This window comes from Thamnophis elegans, chromosome 6 (assembly GCF_009769535.1).
Source record: "Thamnophis elegans isolate rThaEle1 chromosome 6, rThaEle1.pri, whole genome shotgun sequence".
NCBI classification, from domain to species: Eukaryota; Metazoa; Chordata; class Lepidosauria; order Squamata; family Colubridae; genus Thamnophis; species Thamnophis elegans.
This window is the reverse complement of record NC_045546.1, coordinates 78,841,617-78,859,483: the sequence shown is the minus strand read 5'-3', so window position 1 is coordinate 78,859,483 and position 17,867 is coordinate 78,841,617. Positions and strand designations below refer to the sequence as shown.

The window sequence follows — 17,867 nt, the reverse complement described above, 5'->3', positions numbered from 1 at the left end:
TTGTGGCCATTTCAGCATCTCCCGTTCATAGGAATGCAATCTGGGCACTTGGCTACCAACTTGCAATTACTAGGATTGCAGCATCCCAGCCGCCACATGATCACCATTTGCAATTTCCCTTCCTGGATTCCTACGAGCAAAGACAATGAAGAAGCAAGGAAGAGGTTGCAAGTCATTCCAATTGCTTTTTCTCCCCAAGTAGCATGGAGAATGGAGTCCTGGTGGCGCAGTGGTTAGAATGTACCATTACAGGTTGACTCTGCCGATGGCCAGCCATTCAATTCTGACCAACTCAAGGTTGACTCAACCGTCCATCCTTCCGATGTTGATAAAATGAGGACCCAGATTGTTGGGGGGCAGCATGCAAACATCTGTAAATTGCTTAGAGAGTGCTGTGAAGCACTCTCGAGCTGTATTTAAGTCTAAGTGCTATAGTTACTACTATTGCTACTCTGGAACACCTTCCCGCCTGTACTCTGTAGAGTCCTACTTGTCTTCCACATTCCCTAGTCCTGGCCAAGAGAACCTATTTGCCTAGCCAAGCTCTGCAGTGCCTGGCTGTGGAACTCCTCCACCCATGGGTACTCTATAGCATCCACCCTCAGCACCTACCTGTTCTGACCCCCTCCTCCATCCAGTAATGAATGCCGAGACAAGCTTAACTGGAATGTCACAGCACTTTATTAGCAAGAAACCAAAACCTCGGTGGCTGAAAGCCAAGCATAACAAACAGATAAGAACCTTGGCAGCAACTCAGACTTTGACAGATAACAGCTTCTCCAGCGTTAGGAATGACGTTGAATCCTGCAAAACCAGGCTCCTCCCAATCTCTCTTTAAATACTATCTTGAGAGGAGCCTAATTACAATTACCTGGGTCCAATTACCTTTGGTAACTGCGTAGCTGCTCTCTACGTCGATCTGCCCGGCAGAGCCTTCTCTGTGGCTGCTCTGACCCTGTGGAATCAGCTACCCCCAGAGGTCCGGACCTTACCCACTCTCATGGCCTTCAGGAAAGCTGTTAAAACCTGGCTGTTCCAGCAGGCCTGGGGCTGTTGACCTTATTGTCAAGGTCCAGCCCAATTAGAATGTATGCGGTGTTGGGAATTTTAAACTATTCTTTTATTTTGCTTTTTTTCTTTCTTTCTTTGTAAGCCGCCCGGAGTCCTCCGGGGTTGGACAGCCTATAAATTTAATAAATAAATAAATAGATAGATAGATGATAGATAGATAGATAGATAGATAGATAGATAGATAGATAGATAGATAGATAAATTTCCTTTTAAAGCACAATCACTGCTACTCATCATATCTTCTTGTTGAATCCTTGACTACATTGCAACAGGGTCCCCCGGCTTCCGACAATTTCATTTTGAGGAATTAAATTTAAGAATTGCAAAGTTGAGAGGGATCTCTTGGGGACTGTCAACCCTGAAGCTGATCTGGCCGAAGCCATTTTGGCGTGACAGTGGCTCCTTGTCCCAACTGCATTATCACCAGGTGTAGAAAGCATATTCCTGTTTGGATATGATTTTTAAAAAAAATCAGATGTCATAAAATCAGTGGTATTTAAAATACTCTCGCTTAACTACATTTAGCCTTTACGTTTAAGCAAAATTGTCCAAGAATCCAGATTATGTGTGAAGAAATAATTTAAAAAGTGTAATGTTAAAGAAAGAGCAGAGGTGGCGCAGTGGTTAAATGCAGCACTGCAGGCTACTTCAGCTGACTGCAGTTCTGCAGTTCGGCTGTTCAAATCTCACCGGCTCAGGGTTGACTCAGCCTTCCATCCTTCCAGAGGTGGGTAAAATGAGGACCCGGATTGTTGTTGGGGGCAATATGCTGACTCTGTAAACCGCTTAGAGAGGGCTGAAAGCCCTATGAAGCGGTATATAAGTCTAACTGCTATTGCTATTGCTAAAATTTACCATAAATAACATATATTTTTTCTGCTACAGATCTCTTTGCTGGAGGAAAAGCTTAAAGAACATTGTAAAGTAAATTATAAAATTAAAGTATATCCTGAACAAGTTCATGGTTTTGCACAGTGTAAGCCCGAAGACATGAAGCCGAAAGATGTGCCATATGCCGAAGAAGCAAGAATGGATTTAATAGAATGGCTGAACAGATACATTATGTTTTAAAGTGACATATCCCATAGTCCTCTAACTTCCACAAAAAATGCCATTTATTTGTTTGTTTTTTTAAAGTATTGTAAAAATTGTAGGCTTGCCTATTAGAATCTGAAGAAGGAAATGTGTTTAAAAGATATGGCAATATTAACCATTGAATATCTGTCATTAATGGATTCATTATCATATTACTCCATTACTCCCATGGAAAATTATACATACTCGAAGATTTATTTTTCCTACATTATATACCGTATTATCTTTGTGTAAATATATTGAGTGTATTCAGCATTTCAGCACTGATACACTTAGCTTTGGACCCTACTATTACCACTATAACATTATGGGCTGTCAACATCTAATTTTCTCTATCTCTTTGCTTGTGCTGGTCTATAGACTCAGATTAGACATCACGTTGAAGTCATAGACTTTGCCCCCAAAATCTTTCTTCCTTTGTCTTGCTTTGTAGTAGTTAATCAATGATAACAGGAATATAATTATGTATCTCTGATGCAACATAAAGCAATGGTTTCAAAATCGGAGTCGTTCTCAAATTAAATTTTGTCTAATTCCAAGGCAACATGATTCTATGAACAATACAATTTTTTTTGAAGATGGAGGAGACCAACTTTTTAAAAAGGCACAAAGTAAAAAATAAGGCATTTTTTTTAAAAAAAACCCAAAGGGATAAGATCAGAGGTGGGTTCCTGCCAGTTCGCACCAGTTCGGTAGAACTGGTTCGTCAAATCTACCGAACCAGTTATAAGAGGTTCCACCAGTGGACCCGGAAAGCAAGCCACACCTACAGAAGAGGTTCCAAAAATTTTTGAAACCCACCACTGACACAGACAGACAGACTCACACAGAGAAAGAGAAAGAAGGAAGAAAGAAAGAAATAAAAACAGAAAAAAGAAAGAAAAATTGAGAGATATGAAAGAAAAAAAGGAAAAAGAGACAGAGAGACAAAAGGAAGGAAGGAAAAAGAGAGAGAGAGAGAGAGAGAGAGAGAGAACACATGGCCTGCAAGCCACTCCCACCAGGTCACATGGCCGGCAAGCCACTCCCACAAAAGAGGCCATACCCACAGAGTAGGTTCAAAAAATTTTTGAAACCCACCACTGGATAAGTTGTTTGTAATTTTCTATCTCTCCAAATAATTGTAAGCTGAGAGTTTTGAAATGAAATAAGGAACACTTGAACTGGTGGTATAATTTGACTTAAATAATATATATCAGGGGTGGGTTTCTCGCCCCGTTCCAACAGGTTCGGTTGGAACGGGGCTGGCGGCGTCCTCGTGCACGCGCGCAGTGCACGCATGCGTACTAGCGCCTGTGCAATGCTCCAGCTGCTCCTGGAGGATTGCGCAGGCGCTGTATGCATTCTGCGCATGCGTGGAAGCGCAGAACTCGTTAAAACCAGGTAAGAAACGCGGGTGGGCGGGTGGATCCTTCGGCGTTCCCGAAAGTTACTTACTTCCGGGTTCGCCGACCAACCGGTTCGCGGGGACCGCCGCGAACCGCCTGAAACCCACCCCTGATATATATCCAAGCAAACATTATTTTATCACACTAACTTTGGGAAAGAGTTTTTTTTCCACTAGCAGGCAGATAGAAGTATAGCTATCTAAATTGTGGAAGTTTACTAAAAGTATACAGTGATATGAAATATGATGCATGAGATATGATCTGATAGCTCAACAATCTAACTTAATCAAGCTCAAACTCCTATTTACTATTTTGTTTAAAAAAATATCTACTTGATTGCAGTTTACAGTAAAAATTATACGGAAACACTTCACAAGTAATGTGCGAATAAAACAATGTAGCAACTAAATCAAACTTAAACTTGGTATGAATAGCCTGTCTCCAGAAATTTGTCTTTAGAAAGGCAAATACACATATTCCTGCTTGGCAGTTTGTATTCCAAGATATCCCTCACCAGTGGTGGGATTCAATTTTTTTTTTACTACCGGTTCTGTAAAATCCCCATTCCCACCCCACTCCAGGGGAAGGTTACTGCAAAATCCCCATTTCCTCCCGATCAGCTTGGATTCAGGACAGAGGTGGTATTCAGCAGGTTCTAACCAGTTCTGGAGAACCAGTAGCGGAAATTTTGAATAGTTCGGAGAACCAGTAAATGCCACCTCTAACTGGCCTCGCCCCCATCTATTCTCTGTCTCCCGAGTCCCAACTGATCAGGGGGGAATGGGGATTTCGCAGTAACCTTCCCCTGCCACGCCCACCAAGCCACGCCCATACCCACCAAGCCACGCCCACAGAACTGGTAGTAAAAAAATTGAATCCCACCACTGATTCAGGAGGCAGATAATACATGGGGTGTGGGGCTAGTCAGAGATGGTATTGATTGTTTCTCCAAATTATTCAAAATTTCTGCTACCAGTTCAGTGGTGGGTTTCAAAAATTATTTTTAGAAACAATTTTCTGTGGGTGTGGCCTCCTTTGTGGGAGTGGCTTGCCGCCCATGTGACCGAATGGGAGTGGCTTGCCGCCCATGTGACCGGATATGAAGATGCCGACGACACTTGTCAGAACCACCTTAAATTACTTCACATACAGCACTGGCATGCATAAGAATATGATGTAAACTTGTTTTTTAAAAGGCATGTTTGGTTTGCGTTAAAACAACTTCAACACACACAATGTTCTGATTGCACCACAAACGCAGTAGTCATCCTTACCTTTCACAGAGGCACTGAGTTTTAGAAATATGAGCATGATAGTGTAGAATAATCATATCCAAGGACCAGTGGTGGGTTTCAAAAAATTTTGGAACCTCTTCTGTAGGTGTGGCCTGCTTTCCGGGTCCACTTTTATATAAAAGATGCTGTATATTAGACATCTCAAATGTGGCTTCTAGCAATTATTTCAGAAGGCAAACACATGTAAGAATGAAAAAGAACAGCATGTGCAGGATTTGAGATTAAATCCTACTTGGGAAAAAATCAAATGAGGCTTCTTGGGAGTGGCTGTCCACTTCTCTTCATTTGGAGGTATCTTGAAAAAGGATTTGTTCCTAATAATGCATCCTTTCAAAATGAAACATCTCCATGTTACCGTTGTGCCTATCAAGGACAACCCTTTAGGATAGATATTATCATGACCTAGTTTCCAAGTTGTGAATGCCCAAATTGTGAGCTATAGGCCAGAATTGGAAAACAGCCAACCGATACTTTACTAGATGGAACTTCAATGCCCAGTCCTGTGCGAAGTTATCACCCAGCCCTCTCCCAGAAAAATGAAATATCCTAGAAAATATTGAAAAGGCAGAATATTTCACTGGATGTGAAAAGAAAGAAACATGTTTTAAAAGACAGAATAATTGCCTGTAGCTTCCTGCCCATCCCCACTATTAATGGGCCATTAAGACGGCCAAGCTAGTCCACTTTACATAATAAAGACTTCACCAGCAGCTACAGGAAAGCATGATAATATTGGCCCTTTACTCAACTGACCACATGGCATCTGAGAACTCATCCATACCTGGATTCAAAACACAGCCCAGAGAGTAGCCCCTGCATGGCCCCATGGGAGTCTGACAACCAATCAGAATACATTTCTTACACAGGAACAGGAAACAGAGAGGTGGGACTAAACAGGTTATAAAAAGCCTAGAAAGCCCCTCCTTCAGCCCTTCTCTTCTTCTCCACCAACATCGAAGCATGTGATCGCCTTTTCTGTTCAGGGCTCAAGCCATGTGGCCCTGACCAACAATAAACCATCTTTCCAAGCAGCCTCCATGTCTCCAGTGTCTCTTTCCCCACTTGGAGCTGAACCCAGAAGGACATTTCTTTCATCAGTCCAAAGCAATATTCACATCTATTTATATACAGTATAAAGGTTGGGGATCCAGTGTTTTCAGGGGTATCCACAAGTGATCATGTGACCAAAACCCCATACAGGACATTGCATTAAAAAGGGTGGGATTTCCAATTGTGTGATCAGAACCACTGCCTTTTTGAAACTCACCTACCCCTTTGTATGGATATCCCCATGCATTTGCAAAGTGGCATTTTAAAAAAAATAATTAAAATAAACATACTTTTCTTTCAGAGAATGCATGATATACATTTTGGTTTACAATGTTAATAAATATAAAGGAAATAGAAATCCTTTAGGCTTGGATGTTCTATCTCAGAATCACAGAATCACAGAGTTAGAAGGTACCTTGGAGGTCTTCTAGTTTAACCCCCAGCTCAACCAGGGAACCTACACCATTTCAGACAAATGGTTGTCTAATCTCTTCTTTAAAACCTATAAAAACCTTTTTAAAGTTATAAATTGTTAGTTTCATGTTGTCAACCTTTAGGCTCTAATGTGTGGATAATAGTTAAGGAAAAGTGATTGTGTAACTGTAAAAATTGATTGTATTACACAGCAGACAATTAAAATAAGACTGCAACGTTATTTAAAAACCTGGCGACATCAAAATATAGAACATAATTGTGATAAGTCACTGTATTTTTTTACTCAAAGATTAGCATACATGATAGTGGGAAAAATATAGATTTCTGAATAAACTTCATTAATAGTAACATAATTTGTGGCACGCCAGACAAAGTAGAACATAGCAACCATCCCTTGAATCCAATGGTTACACGAATTGAGCTATAATGGCCTTATGTCTTCCCAGCAACTCCCCAAATAACTCAGCCATGTCTTAAAATATCATCAAAGCTCTTTTTCAGGATACTCAAAAGTTTTACACTCCAAAATTGGGGTTTCTCCCCCAAAGTTGGGCTGAGGAATAAAGAACCCAGTGATTCAAAAGAATGTGAAACATGAAAAGCTCGTGATCCATGATAGCCTGGAGGTCAGTTATGGAGGAGGGATTGTTGAAATCCTCCCCACTTTGGGGTAGAGTTACAGTCTGTCAACCTTTGAGCTCTTGTGTAATAAGCAAATATTTTTGCTGCCTTTTCAGTGGAGCAAGGTAAAAGAAGCTGCAGCATTCCCCAGCAGCAAACAGACTACCTTAAAGAAACAGTTTCCAGCCCTCTGAAATTGCCTTCAACATTCCAGGTACTGTTGAAATCAGATATTGTTTCCTGGAGAAAGATTAAATCAGTAGCCGGAATGATGATGCCTTCCTTATTCTGCCATATTGAAGAAAAGATAACAAAAAGACATGGAAAAAATTACAGGGAGATTACTTTCTTAAGGATACCTAGGAAGGTGTTTGGTAGAGTTTTGAACAAAAAAGGTATGAGGAGTAACAATAAGCAAATTTGGGAAGTGCAATAAAGCTTTCTGTTAGGCAGAGACTCTGCAGACTAGATTTGCTCTTTAGGAGGTCATAACCAGATGTCTGGAAGGGAGAAAGAAAGTTGATTATCAGTTGGAAGTATACTACAGCTTCATTTATAGAATGTTTTGCACAGATGAGTAAAAGACAGCTGTTGAATGTGGTAAGATGCAGAACATGAGTAAAGGGTATATGAGATAAATAGAATGTTTAAGAAAATCATTATGGGGACTATTTCTTAAGGGGGATCTAAATCAAGGTGTGTAATGTTCCCTTAATATTGTAATGTATTTATGGATAACCATATACAACCTTGTTGTGGCAGGGATATGTTAACAACAGCTATAAAATACTTTGGATATAGATGATGCCTTTTTGCTGGTGAAGAGAGATTCCAAATCATTTGCAGAGAATGTTAGACAAAATGCCCGAACCAGTGCGAACTGTGGATTTCAAAGATAATGTTACAAAGATCAAGGATGTGTGTGACAGGGTGAATAAAAAGAAAAACCATGGGATGTTTAGAAATAGTGAAAATTTGAGCAGGAATTCAGATTTGTGAATCTTGATGGAACGTTTAGTAAAGGTGGGGAAATGTTTAAAATGTGCAAAATCCTGCTAGAAAGGTAATTGATAGCACATGGATGCAAGGAATGAATGCTTGTCAAAAGAAGTGAAAATGGGTGAGAATGTGCTTCTTTCTATTTTGCAATTGTAAGAGACAACTTGCTATGTAAAAAAAGGTACAAAGGTATGTTGAATTCAGTAGGAATGGATTGCTGAAGAAGTGAACATGGAAAAACAAGAAGAAAATGACTCAGCATTAAATGCACGAAGGTGAAATATGACGATGAAAAAGTGAGTGAACCATTCCAAAGAAGCATACTGAGATGATTCGAACAGATCAGAAAGGAACCAAACTTGAAAACAAACAAAGGATAAGGGAATGAGTGGAGAGGAAGGGAAAGGCTGGGAATGTAGGGCTTGTATGGAATTGATTCAGAAAGAGAGGAATGATAAGTTTAAAGAATAAAAAGGAATGGAGGGGCATGGCAGGAGAAAGGATAGTTTACAAAGTTAAGAAATAAAGAAAGTTCTATTATTCTGATGATCCAATATGGAAGATTCTTTGTCTAAATACTTCGAGAGTTTTACCCAGGCCAAGTGATAATAAAAATGAGGGTCTTTAACAACAAAATTGGGCTAGTAATGAATTAGCCAGCAACAAATTTTCAAAGAAGCAAGTCAAGTAGCATGGGGATTGTTCTGATCTCCCTCTGTCTGGTGATTAACGCCGACACAGGCTTCCTGTTAGCCACGCTTTATTCACAGCAATTAAAATCCTGTTGGCTAAAAGCCCAAACACGACTCACAGGCAAGAAGTTGGCAGCAACCCAGACTCCCACAGACAAGAGATACAATACAAACAAGAACTTCTCCAGATTGTTATGAACAGTTGTGTCCTGCAAAAAGACTCCTCCCAAAATCTCTTCTAATATACTCTCTTGGGAGGAGCCAAGCCACAACCACCTGGGCCTGATTATCTCCTATGAGTCTGTCTCCATAACTGCTGCCTCCGTTTCTCCGCCCGACATTGCCTGGCGTCAGAGACAAACTCCCTTGATCTTCCCCACTGCTCCATGCCTCAGGCGCCTCCTGGTGGCCAACCAGCCTCTCCGGTCCCTGCTCTGAGTCCGAACCCTGCCCAGGGTCCCCCACATCCTCCATAGCAGACTCATAGGATTCCTCGCCATCGGAGTCCATTGGCAGCTCCAACAGCTCCTGCTGGGCCACAACAGGGATTTATAATAAAATTCTAAATAATTTGATCGAAAGCTTTGAGATGGAAACTGTTGCAGTTCAGAGTGAATTGGAGTCCAAAAAATAAATAAAGGACTTCACCCGTAAGCATTACATAATTTAATAGCAAGTGAGAATGATATACTTCTGTTACAGTTGGTGGATTTGCATGCATAAAGTGACCAGATTTTAAAATTGGTTAAGTGGGACACCATTGACGGGTGTGTGTGTATGTGTGTTCTTGATTAAAAATTCTGCCGCCCGGCGCTGCGACTGAGGTGAAGTCGCCAAAGCTCCCACAGGGGCCCCTGCCCGTGGCAGCGGCGGTGCCGCCTCCCCCTCCACTTGGAGCACCTGAGCTGGGCACCGTGTTATACCTGCCACTGCCTTCTCCTCTGCCGTGCTTTTGAGAAACCATCGGGCCTTTTTTTCCTGCACCCGCCCCCTCCTCCACCTTCTTACTGACTTCCGCGGCCTCATGGCTCCTCAAAAGGATGGTGGAGGAGGAGGGGGCAGGGATAATGCGATGCCCAACTCAGGTGCTTTGAGTGGAGGGGGAGGCGCTGCTGCCACTGGCGGGGGTGCCGGTGGGAGTTTGGCGGCTTCACCTCAGCCACAGCACCGGGTGGCAAAAGTTTTAATCAATAACACACACCCCCATTCCATTCCCAGGCAGAAGAAAGAGACTCCAGGGAGGAGAGCTTGGCCAGTCATTGGAAGGCATTTGAGAAGGAGAAAAGCAGGCAAGGAAACCTCTCAAGAAGTTCCAGAAGCAGCTGCTTCTCCTCTGGGCTGGAGGGAGGGGAGGAGAAGGAAGGAAGGAAGGAAGGAAGGAAAGATGGGAGGGAAGGAAAGAGGGGAGGGAGGTGAAAGGGAGGAAGAGGAAAGGGAGGAAGGGAAGAGAAGGGAAGGAGGGAGAAAGAACCTGGCTTTCCCGAGAATGGTCTGCTCCAGGCCGGGGAGGGCAAACCAAGAAGTTTAGATGGGACTTCGCTGATGGTTGCAAAGCAGTCTTCCCCTGATTGCCTTCCCCCAACAGCCCCCAACCCTTTCAAAAGCCACCCCCATCACTAGCCTCTCCCAACCGGATCCCCACATGCCTCCCTTCGGCTCACCCTGACTAGGTTGTGGAAGACCGGCATGGCTGCAGGGAGAGCGGCGCCCAAGAGAAATGGGCCAAAAAAAAGGCCCCAACTTCCCGCGGCTGAGCCGCTTGGCCTGGGACCGAGCACTGGAAAATCGGGACTTTTTGAACATACTGCGGGACACGGGACAAATTTTAAAAAATCTGGACTGTCCCGCGAAAAGCAGGGCCTCTGGTCACTTTATGCATGCACCCTGCCCTCTACAAACATGATAAAGAATTGTCTCCCAGATGTGTTCCATTACATTTGCAGATGGCAGAGAAGCCTAAATTTTGTCCATGTGACCTTGGAGATGTATTTGATTATCAGCCCCTTGGAAGTGAAGTGTCAATTGACCATATTAAGGCCTATGTGAAGAAGCCCCCTTTTCAGACTGATGCAGCTGTACTTGTGATTCATGACATATTTGGATGGCAACTGCCAAATACTAGATATATTGCCGATTTGGTTGCTTCCAATGGATACATGTAAGAAATGGATTTTATTTTTTCTCCATCATAACTTTCTCTCCTTTATGTAGTGTGATTTTTAATTCAAGTTGCCTTCTAATTTGTTCCTTTATATGTAGTTTGTATGTCCAAACTTACACACACACACACACACACACACAGGTGGGTTCCTACCAGTTCGCACCAGTTCGCTAGAACCGGTTCATCAAATCTATCGAACCGGTTAGAAGAGGTTCCACCACTCTCTCTCTCTCTCTCTCTCACACACACACACACACAGACAGACAGACAGACAGACAGACTCACACAGAGAAAGAGAAAGGAAAAGAAAGGAAGAAAGAAAGAAATAAAAAAAGAAAAAAAGAAAGAAAAAGTGAGAGAGAGATGAAAGGAAAAAGGAAAAAGGGACAGAGAGACAAAAGGAAGGGGAGAGAGAGAGAGAGAGAACACATGGCCAGCAAGCCACTCCCACCAGGTCACATGGCCGGCAAGCCACTCCCACAAAGGAGGCCACACCCACAGAGTAAGTTCGAAATTTTTTTGAAACCCACCACTGACACACACGTAATGGAATAGATATGTAGAATCATAGCACAGCATATGAAATACAACATGATGACAACGATTTGCACCTGGAGCTGATTTACCTGGTGATTGTTAGCTTTATAAAATAAAACCTATTTGGAAATGGCCCATAACTTGATTGATTGACTGATTATCAGTTATCAACTTCAGTAAGTTAATATTTAGATGCAAAGAGCAACTAATACTATTAATGACAACCTATATAGGATATGGACTCATATTTGTATTTAAAAGCAGTTAGCTACATAGATCTACCAAGTCATTTGATCTGTTGGTTATCCTGTTCCAGTCTAGGAGACCTTTCGAATGATTTTCCATATATGGAATTTTCTCTTTGTATGAGCTATAGTGAAATCAAGAAAGTTGCTGATATAGGTTAGTTATGCAACTTATAGCCGTGCCTTAGCATTCATACAGATCAACCAATCATGTATTTTAACCTAATGATGATAATACAGTTTCAGCTTCTATCCTAAAAGCATGTGGTGAATATGGGGTTAGGCTTTATTTATTTATTTGCTAGCCATCCAACTTAACAACTCTCATTGTTTAAGGCATGTTATTGTTCCTTTCTCGCAACAATTTTTTGTAAAAGGGAGGGTATTGTCTGCATTACAGATGACCATTAAATAAGAAAGGTTTTCATGAATTATTTTGTTTTTATTTTTTGTGCAGTACAATTTGTCCAGACTTTTTTAAGGGAGGAGAACCTTGGAAACCATCTAATGATATATCTAAATTAAATGAATGGCTAAAGGACCGAGATCCCAAAAATATAGATAGGTAAGACTTTATTTTGAAAGGTATTTACTTTTTTTTTTGTCCACACACACACACACACACAAATTTCTATCAAAACATACACACACACACACACACACACACACACACACAGAAACCCTCTTCAGATCCTGCAGGTTTTAATATATCTTAGCTCATTTCTCCTATACTGTTTTCAGGCAGCTTCAGCAAAATGTTCTGAAAAATAGTGTTTAGTAGAAATGGTTAAGGTGCTTGCCTAGAAAGCAGGAGACTATGAGGTCTAAGATTTCCTTAGGCATGAAAGTTGGCTGGGTGGCTTGAGGCCAGTCACCTTTTCAGCCCAACCAACCTCACAACCCAATCCATCTCATCTCACCAGATGGATGGATGGATGGATGGATGGGTGGGTGGATGGATGGATAGATGATGTAATTATATACTAAACAGCATTAGCACTGACTAAAGTCTCCATCGGTCAATTGCAAAAAGATTGCCTATATTGAAGCTTGTTCCAAAGAAACAACTAGCACAAGTATTAAAAGCTGCCTATAGTGTAATATCAAATATAAAACCAGGGGCGGGGGCGGAGCTGCAGCCGGTGCAGCTGGAGCGTGTTTGCAGTAGTGCCTCCCAGTTTTTATTTTATTTTATCAATTTTTAGTACTCCTACAGGATTCTTTTTTATTTAATTAACATTTTTTGGTGGAGATAACAGCATAGAACATAATACAAACAAAAACTTTCATTGCTGCCGAAGAATTAAATAAGCATGGGGAAAAAAAGAAATATAAAACCAGCTCACTGCAAGAAAAAAACCATTGATGTATAGCACAACTACAAATATAACTGAAGATCTTGGATGCAAAAATAAACAAACAAGAAAAAAGGGTAAACAGTTAAATGAAAAATCAGGTTGGAAAAAGATCAACATGCTAAGATCAGATGTAAGCAAGCTAGAACAGATGAAAGAAAAGATGTTGAAGAACAAGAAGACCAAAAATATCTTAGCAGCAAATGTCACTCAAGAGAAGAAAGTTCAAGAGACCATTGGGAAATAATAAAGCAGCAAATAATAGTTGTAGCCAAGAAAATAAGAAATGAAGCCCAAGCTGTACATTATAGACAGAATCTCCAATTTCAGTTATATCAGAAATGTTTCTAACAATGGAGAGAAAGAACTGAAGAAAATCTCAAAATAGAAAGATCTGAAAATAGAAGTCAAATAACTGTGGCAAGAGAAAGCAAAGATAGTACCCATAGTAACGGGTATATTTGGTAAAAATCCTAAAATATCTGGCGTATTACTTGAACATCATCAGCACTGGTAAAATCACCATCAGTTAACTGCAAAAGGCAATTGTGCTTGGAAGACCTTGCATCCATACAATCAAACTCTAGTTTGAGCTCAGTCTACGCCGTTCCTAAGACCATCGGAAATATGTGTTTTCCGATGGTCTTAGGCGACCCTTATGAAAGGGTCATTTGACGCCCAAAGGTGTCGCAAGCCACAGGTTAAGAACCGCTGCTTTAGGTTGACATACTATAAATACTTTTTAGCTTCATTTTCACTGGCCAAACAATATGCCTGACAGCTTTGCCACCAATTGCTATGTAGGTTTCCAAAATTCATTCCAAGTCTATTAAACCTTAGCTGTCCATTCAATTCATGTCACTACATGTCCTTCACTGAATCTAGAAAAAAGCACTCAGAAAAGTTTGGTTGAGCTAGAGCAAAGGGGTTTAAAAGATACAAACTTTGTACTTCCAGCTCCTTTTTTGCAGCCATCTAAGAACTTGTTCTATAGTATGTGGTTTGGGATGAAAGACAGGATAAAAGAATTGGGTTCACCGACAAAAGGGCGAACGACAAAACCACGCCTGACTAAACCGCGGTGACAAAACCGCGTGTTCTAAAGCGCTCTGATGAATGAGCGCTGAATCGCGCCGACAACAGCGCGGTGACAGAAGCGCGCTGTAAAACTAAACCTAACCCTAACCCTAAATGTAACGCTAACCCTAACCCTAAATGTAACGCTAACCCTAACCCTAAACGTAACGCTAACCTTAACCCTAACCCTAACCCTAACCCTTACCTCAAGTTAAAGCGCCCTTCTGTCTCCGTGCTGTTGTCGCCGCGCTGTTGTCGCCGCGCTGTTGTCGCTGCATTGATGACGTCGCGGTTTTAGCGACGCGGTTTAGTCAGGCGTGGTTTTGTCGTTCGCCCTTTTGTCGGGTCACGAAAGAATTGCAGGGGAAAGGGGAACCTCTAGAGTGTCTTTCAGCCACTTTTACCCTATAGAGATCCACCACTACTAGATCCTTGTGTTTGTGAGTACAAGGAGCCCTTTTCATTCATGAAATGTTTATCCTGGGTCCATTTTTGTGTGTTTTTATGTATTTTTCTCCTCCCGAGACTACTTTTTTTCTGGTTGATTCTTTGCTGACATACGTTTTTGTTCCTTAGGGAAATCGGTGTGGTCTTGAAATATTTGAAGGAAGAATGTAATGTGACGAGGATAGGCACCATTGGCTTCTGTTGGGGTGGATCTGCTGTACATCATTTGATGTTGAACTATTATATATTTTCTGTAGGCGTGTCCCTCTATGGTACGTGTTTAATGCAATGGAAGCTGTGCGGTTTATTATTTTCAAGGAAATGAGAGATAATAGAAAAATAGTTGATATAAATAGATTGGGATGTGTTTTCCTAAAAAATCTATTTCCACACTAGGAATTTGGGGTCTTGCAAAATTATTGGCAGAGTCGGTATTCACATTATAAGGCAACCAGCGATTGAACATCAATCATAAGTCTTTTCTTGTCCTGGATTTTATTCTGATAGGAACATTATGCTGGCCTGGACTAATGGACAATTCTTGCTATGATATTATAGGTCTCTTCATATGGACAATTTACTTTCAAGTCTATATTTATCTACAGAAGATTAAGTGTTTAACTGTTTAACTGTTTATTAAATTTATAGGCCGCCCAATCCCGCAGGACTCCGGGCGGTTTACAGAAACAGAAATTAAAAACAGATAAAACACGACAAATTTAAAAAGACACAACATACACCCAATCTAAGCGGGGCTGGACCTCAATCCAGAGGTTAACAGCCCCAGGCCTGCCGGAATAGCCAGGTTTTGATAGCTTTTCGGAAGGCCATGAGAGTGGGTAGGGTCCGGATCTCTGGGGGTAGCTCATTCCATAGGGCCGGAGCGGCAACAGAGAAGGCCCTACTTAGAGGTGTTGCCAGCCGGCATTGTCCAGCAAATACTTTAAATGGGTAGTTTGGGGGTAACATCTCTGAATTTGAATTGTTGGTATGATACAAAAAGGGGTTTTGCAATGCCATTTAGTACTAATATATTTGGTTTTAATACAGCTTTTGGTCAAATATATTCTAGGAGTTGTCAATTTAATGGAGGACAATTTCAACCTGAAAAATCCCACATTTTTCATTGTTGCAGAGAAGGATGAGCACATTCCTGTTGACCAGGTAAGATATTGTTCTGGATAGTGAATTTAGAATCACATCTCACATGTACAAGTAGTGTAACAATCAACTGTATCCAGTAATGGTATTCTATTTTCTTCACTAATGGTTTGGTAGTGGGAGCGAAGCAGAGGTGGGTTCCTACCAGTTCGCACCAGTTCGGTAGAACCGGTTCGTCAAATCTACCAAACCGGTTAGAAGAGGTTCCACCAGTGGACCTGGAAAGCAGGCCACACCTACAGAAGAGGTTCCCCAAAAAATTGAAACCCACCACTCTCTCTCTCTCTCTCTCTCTCACACACACACACACACACACTCACACACAAACACTCACACAGAGAGAGAAAGAGAAAGGAAGAAAGAAAAAAGAAAGAAAAAGTGAGAGAGAAATGAAAGAAAAAAAGGAAAAAGGGACAGAGAGACAAAAGGAAGGAGAGAGAGAGAGAGAGAGGGAGGGAGGGAAAACACATGGCTGGCAAGCCACTCCCACAAAGGAGGCCACACCCACAGAGTAGGTTCGAACAATTTTTGAAACCCACCACTGATATGAGTGATGGTGTTAACTTGGTTAGAACTAACTTGGATTTGCTTACCTTTGTATCATTGTCATTTAGTGCTGGTTATCACGTAATATTAGATAGAAAGTTTTTCACCAAACAGACTGACTCTCGGTTTGCATTCAACATGAATGCCGGAACGTGACATAGGACTCTGGCTGCCATCTTGGCTCTTTAGCTACACCCTCTTTGTGTGATTATGTAAACCCATGTTAATCATCAAAATCTATAGTTCATCCAAAAATGGCACTATAGAATTTGAGTCCCAGGATACTGAATTGCAATACATTTCTATTTAATTATTATATCTATAAAGATCAGGATATCACAGGAAGTATATAGGCTGCGGACATAAATGTCTCAACTCCCAATGAGATGAGAGAACAGAAGGGGGCTCTGGATATGATATAAGATGAAAATAACTTCATGCCATAATAAAAGGGAGTTTTCTGTTACAGTATACTCAGGCAACAAAGAAGTTGGAACAGCAATGCAAAGTTGATTTTGAAGTGAAAATATATCCCGGGCAGACCCATGGCTTTGTACATCGCAAGAGAGAAGATATTAATCCTCAAGATAAACCTTACATTGAGGAAGCAAGGAGGGATATGTTGGCCTGGTTGCGTAAATATATTTAGTAATTGGTGTACTCAATCAAAATATGAAATAAGAGCTTTTTTTTTTTATTAATGGAAAAAAGTAATGCTAAATGTATCTTTAACACCAAGGTGTAAGCTATGAGTACTTAAATGCATATTTTTCTCTGCTATAAGCAAATGTCTACAGCAATAATGTCTCAGCTGCTGTTTGGAACAATCTCCTCCCCTAGATGACATACCTACCAGAATCAGGTTTATGGTTCTTTGTTCTTACATGCAAACTTGTTTTATACTTTTCTCTCCGAAACAATGCTGTCGAATCAGCAAACATTTCTTTAGAGTAAGAATTGTTCATAAAACACAATAGAGCTCTTTGGGTTATCTATGACGTACAAGTTTAAATCTTTCATAGATCCCCTAGATGGAAACTGTGATACTGTATTTTTTATGTTCCTAACAGTTAAAATATGGAGATATTTTAAATCTGTTTTCCATGCCGATTCCTTCATTCAATAAAATTTAAATTGTGATGTCAGTTCAGTGGATATCTAAAGGGAGTAATTTTAGGACATTTACTTTACAAAGCTTCTAGAATCATGTTACATTGATATTTTTTTCATTACGCAAACACAAACTATATAAGCTTTCAGATCTTTCAACAGATTTTGCCAAGCTCATCAACAAGCCCAGAGAAAAATGTGGGGATGGCTGATCTCCAGGCCACGGAAGCTGCAAGCATTTTGCTGTGACATTCCATACGATTTCATGGTCCAGCGTGGAGAATCTGGAACCATGTAAAGATGTTTTGTTTGTTTGTCTATTCTAAATCTCCTTTTGATCAGCTTCATTGAATAACTCCTCCTCCCGTGGCCTCCCAGGTCTTGTAGCTTAAAACGAGGAGAAAATCTTATCTCGGCCAAATTTGTCCATGCCAAGTATATGTTTTTTTTGACACCTTGATCACTTTCAATCCTTTTCCTAGCATGTTTTACAGAGTCTTAAGAGGCAAAAAAGCCTTAAAGGTCATATCTATATATATAGAAATAAAGGATATTACATGGGCTAAACAACACACTATTTAT

The 17,867-nt window shown here is 41.0% G+C and overlaps 2 protein-coding genes across 3 annotated transcripts in view; both read left to right on the top strand.

Annotated features, from left to right (window-relative positions):
• Positions 1-2,162, top strand: part of LOC116510807 (carboxymethylenebutenolidase homolog) — an 11,116-nt gene extending 8,954 nt beyond the window's left edge. The window contains exon 5 of the mRNA XM_032220458.1: positions 1,957-2,162. Within this exon, the coding sequence (XP_032076349.1) occupies positions 1,957-2,142 (186 nt within the window). The 3' untranslated portion in view covers positions 2,143-2,162. The remainder of the gene's footprint in view (positions 1-1,956) is intronic.
• Positions 2,163-7,057: 4,895 nt separating this feature from the next.
• Positions 7,058-17,325, top strand: LOC116510073 (carboxymethylenebutenolidase homolog). 2 transcript variants are annotated; one of them, XM_032219452.1, is made up of 7 exons: positions 7,058-7,169; positions 8,162-8,250; positions 10,590-10,804; positions 12,047-12,154; positions 14,598-14,740; positions 15,541-15,632; positions 16,645-17,325. In XM_032219452.1, the coding sequence occupies exons 3-7, from the start codon at positions 10,590-10,592 to the stop codon at positions 16,822-16,824; spliced, it is 738 nt and encodes a 245-aa protein (XP_032075343.1). In that variant the 5' UTR covers positions 7,058-7,169; positions 8,162-8,250; the 3' UTR covers positions 16,825-17,325. The 2 variants fall into 2 exon arrangements, with proteins under 2 accessions (XP_032075343.1, XP_032075342.1); XM_032219451.1 differs by lacking the exon at positions 8,162-8,250 and having other exon boundaries at positions 7,059-7,169.
• The last annotated feature ends 542 nt before the right edge of the window (positions 17,326-17,867 follow it).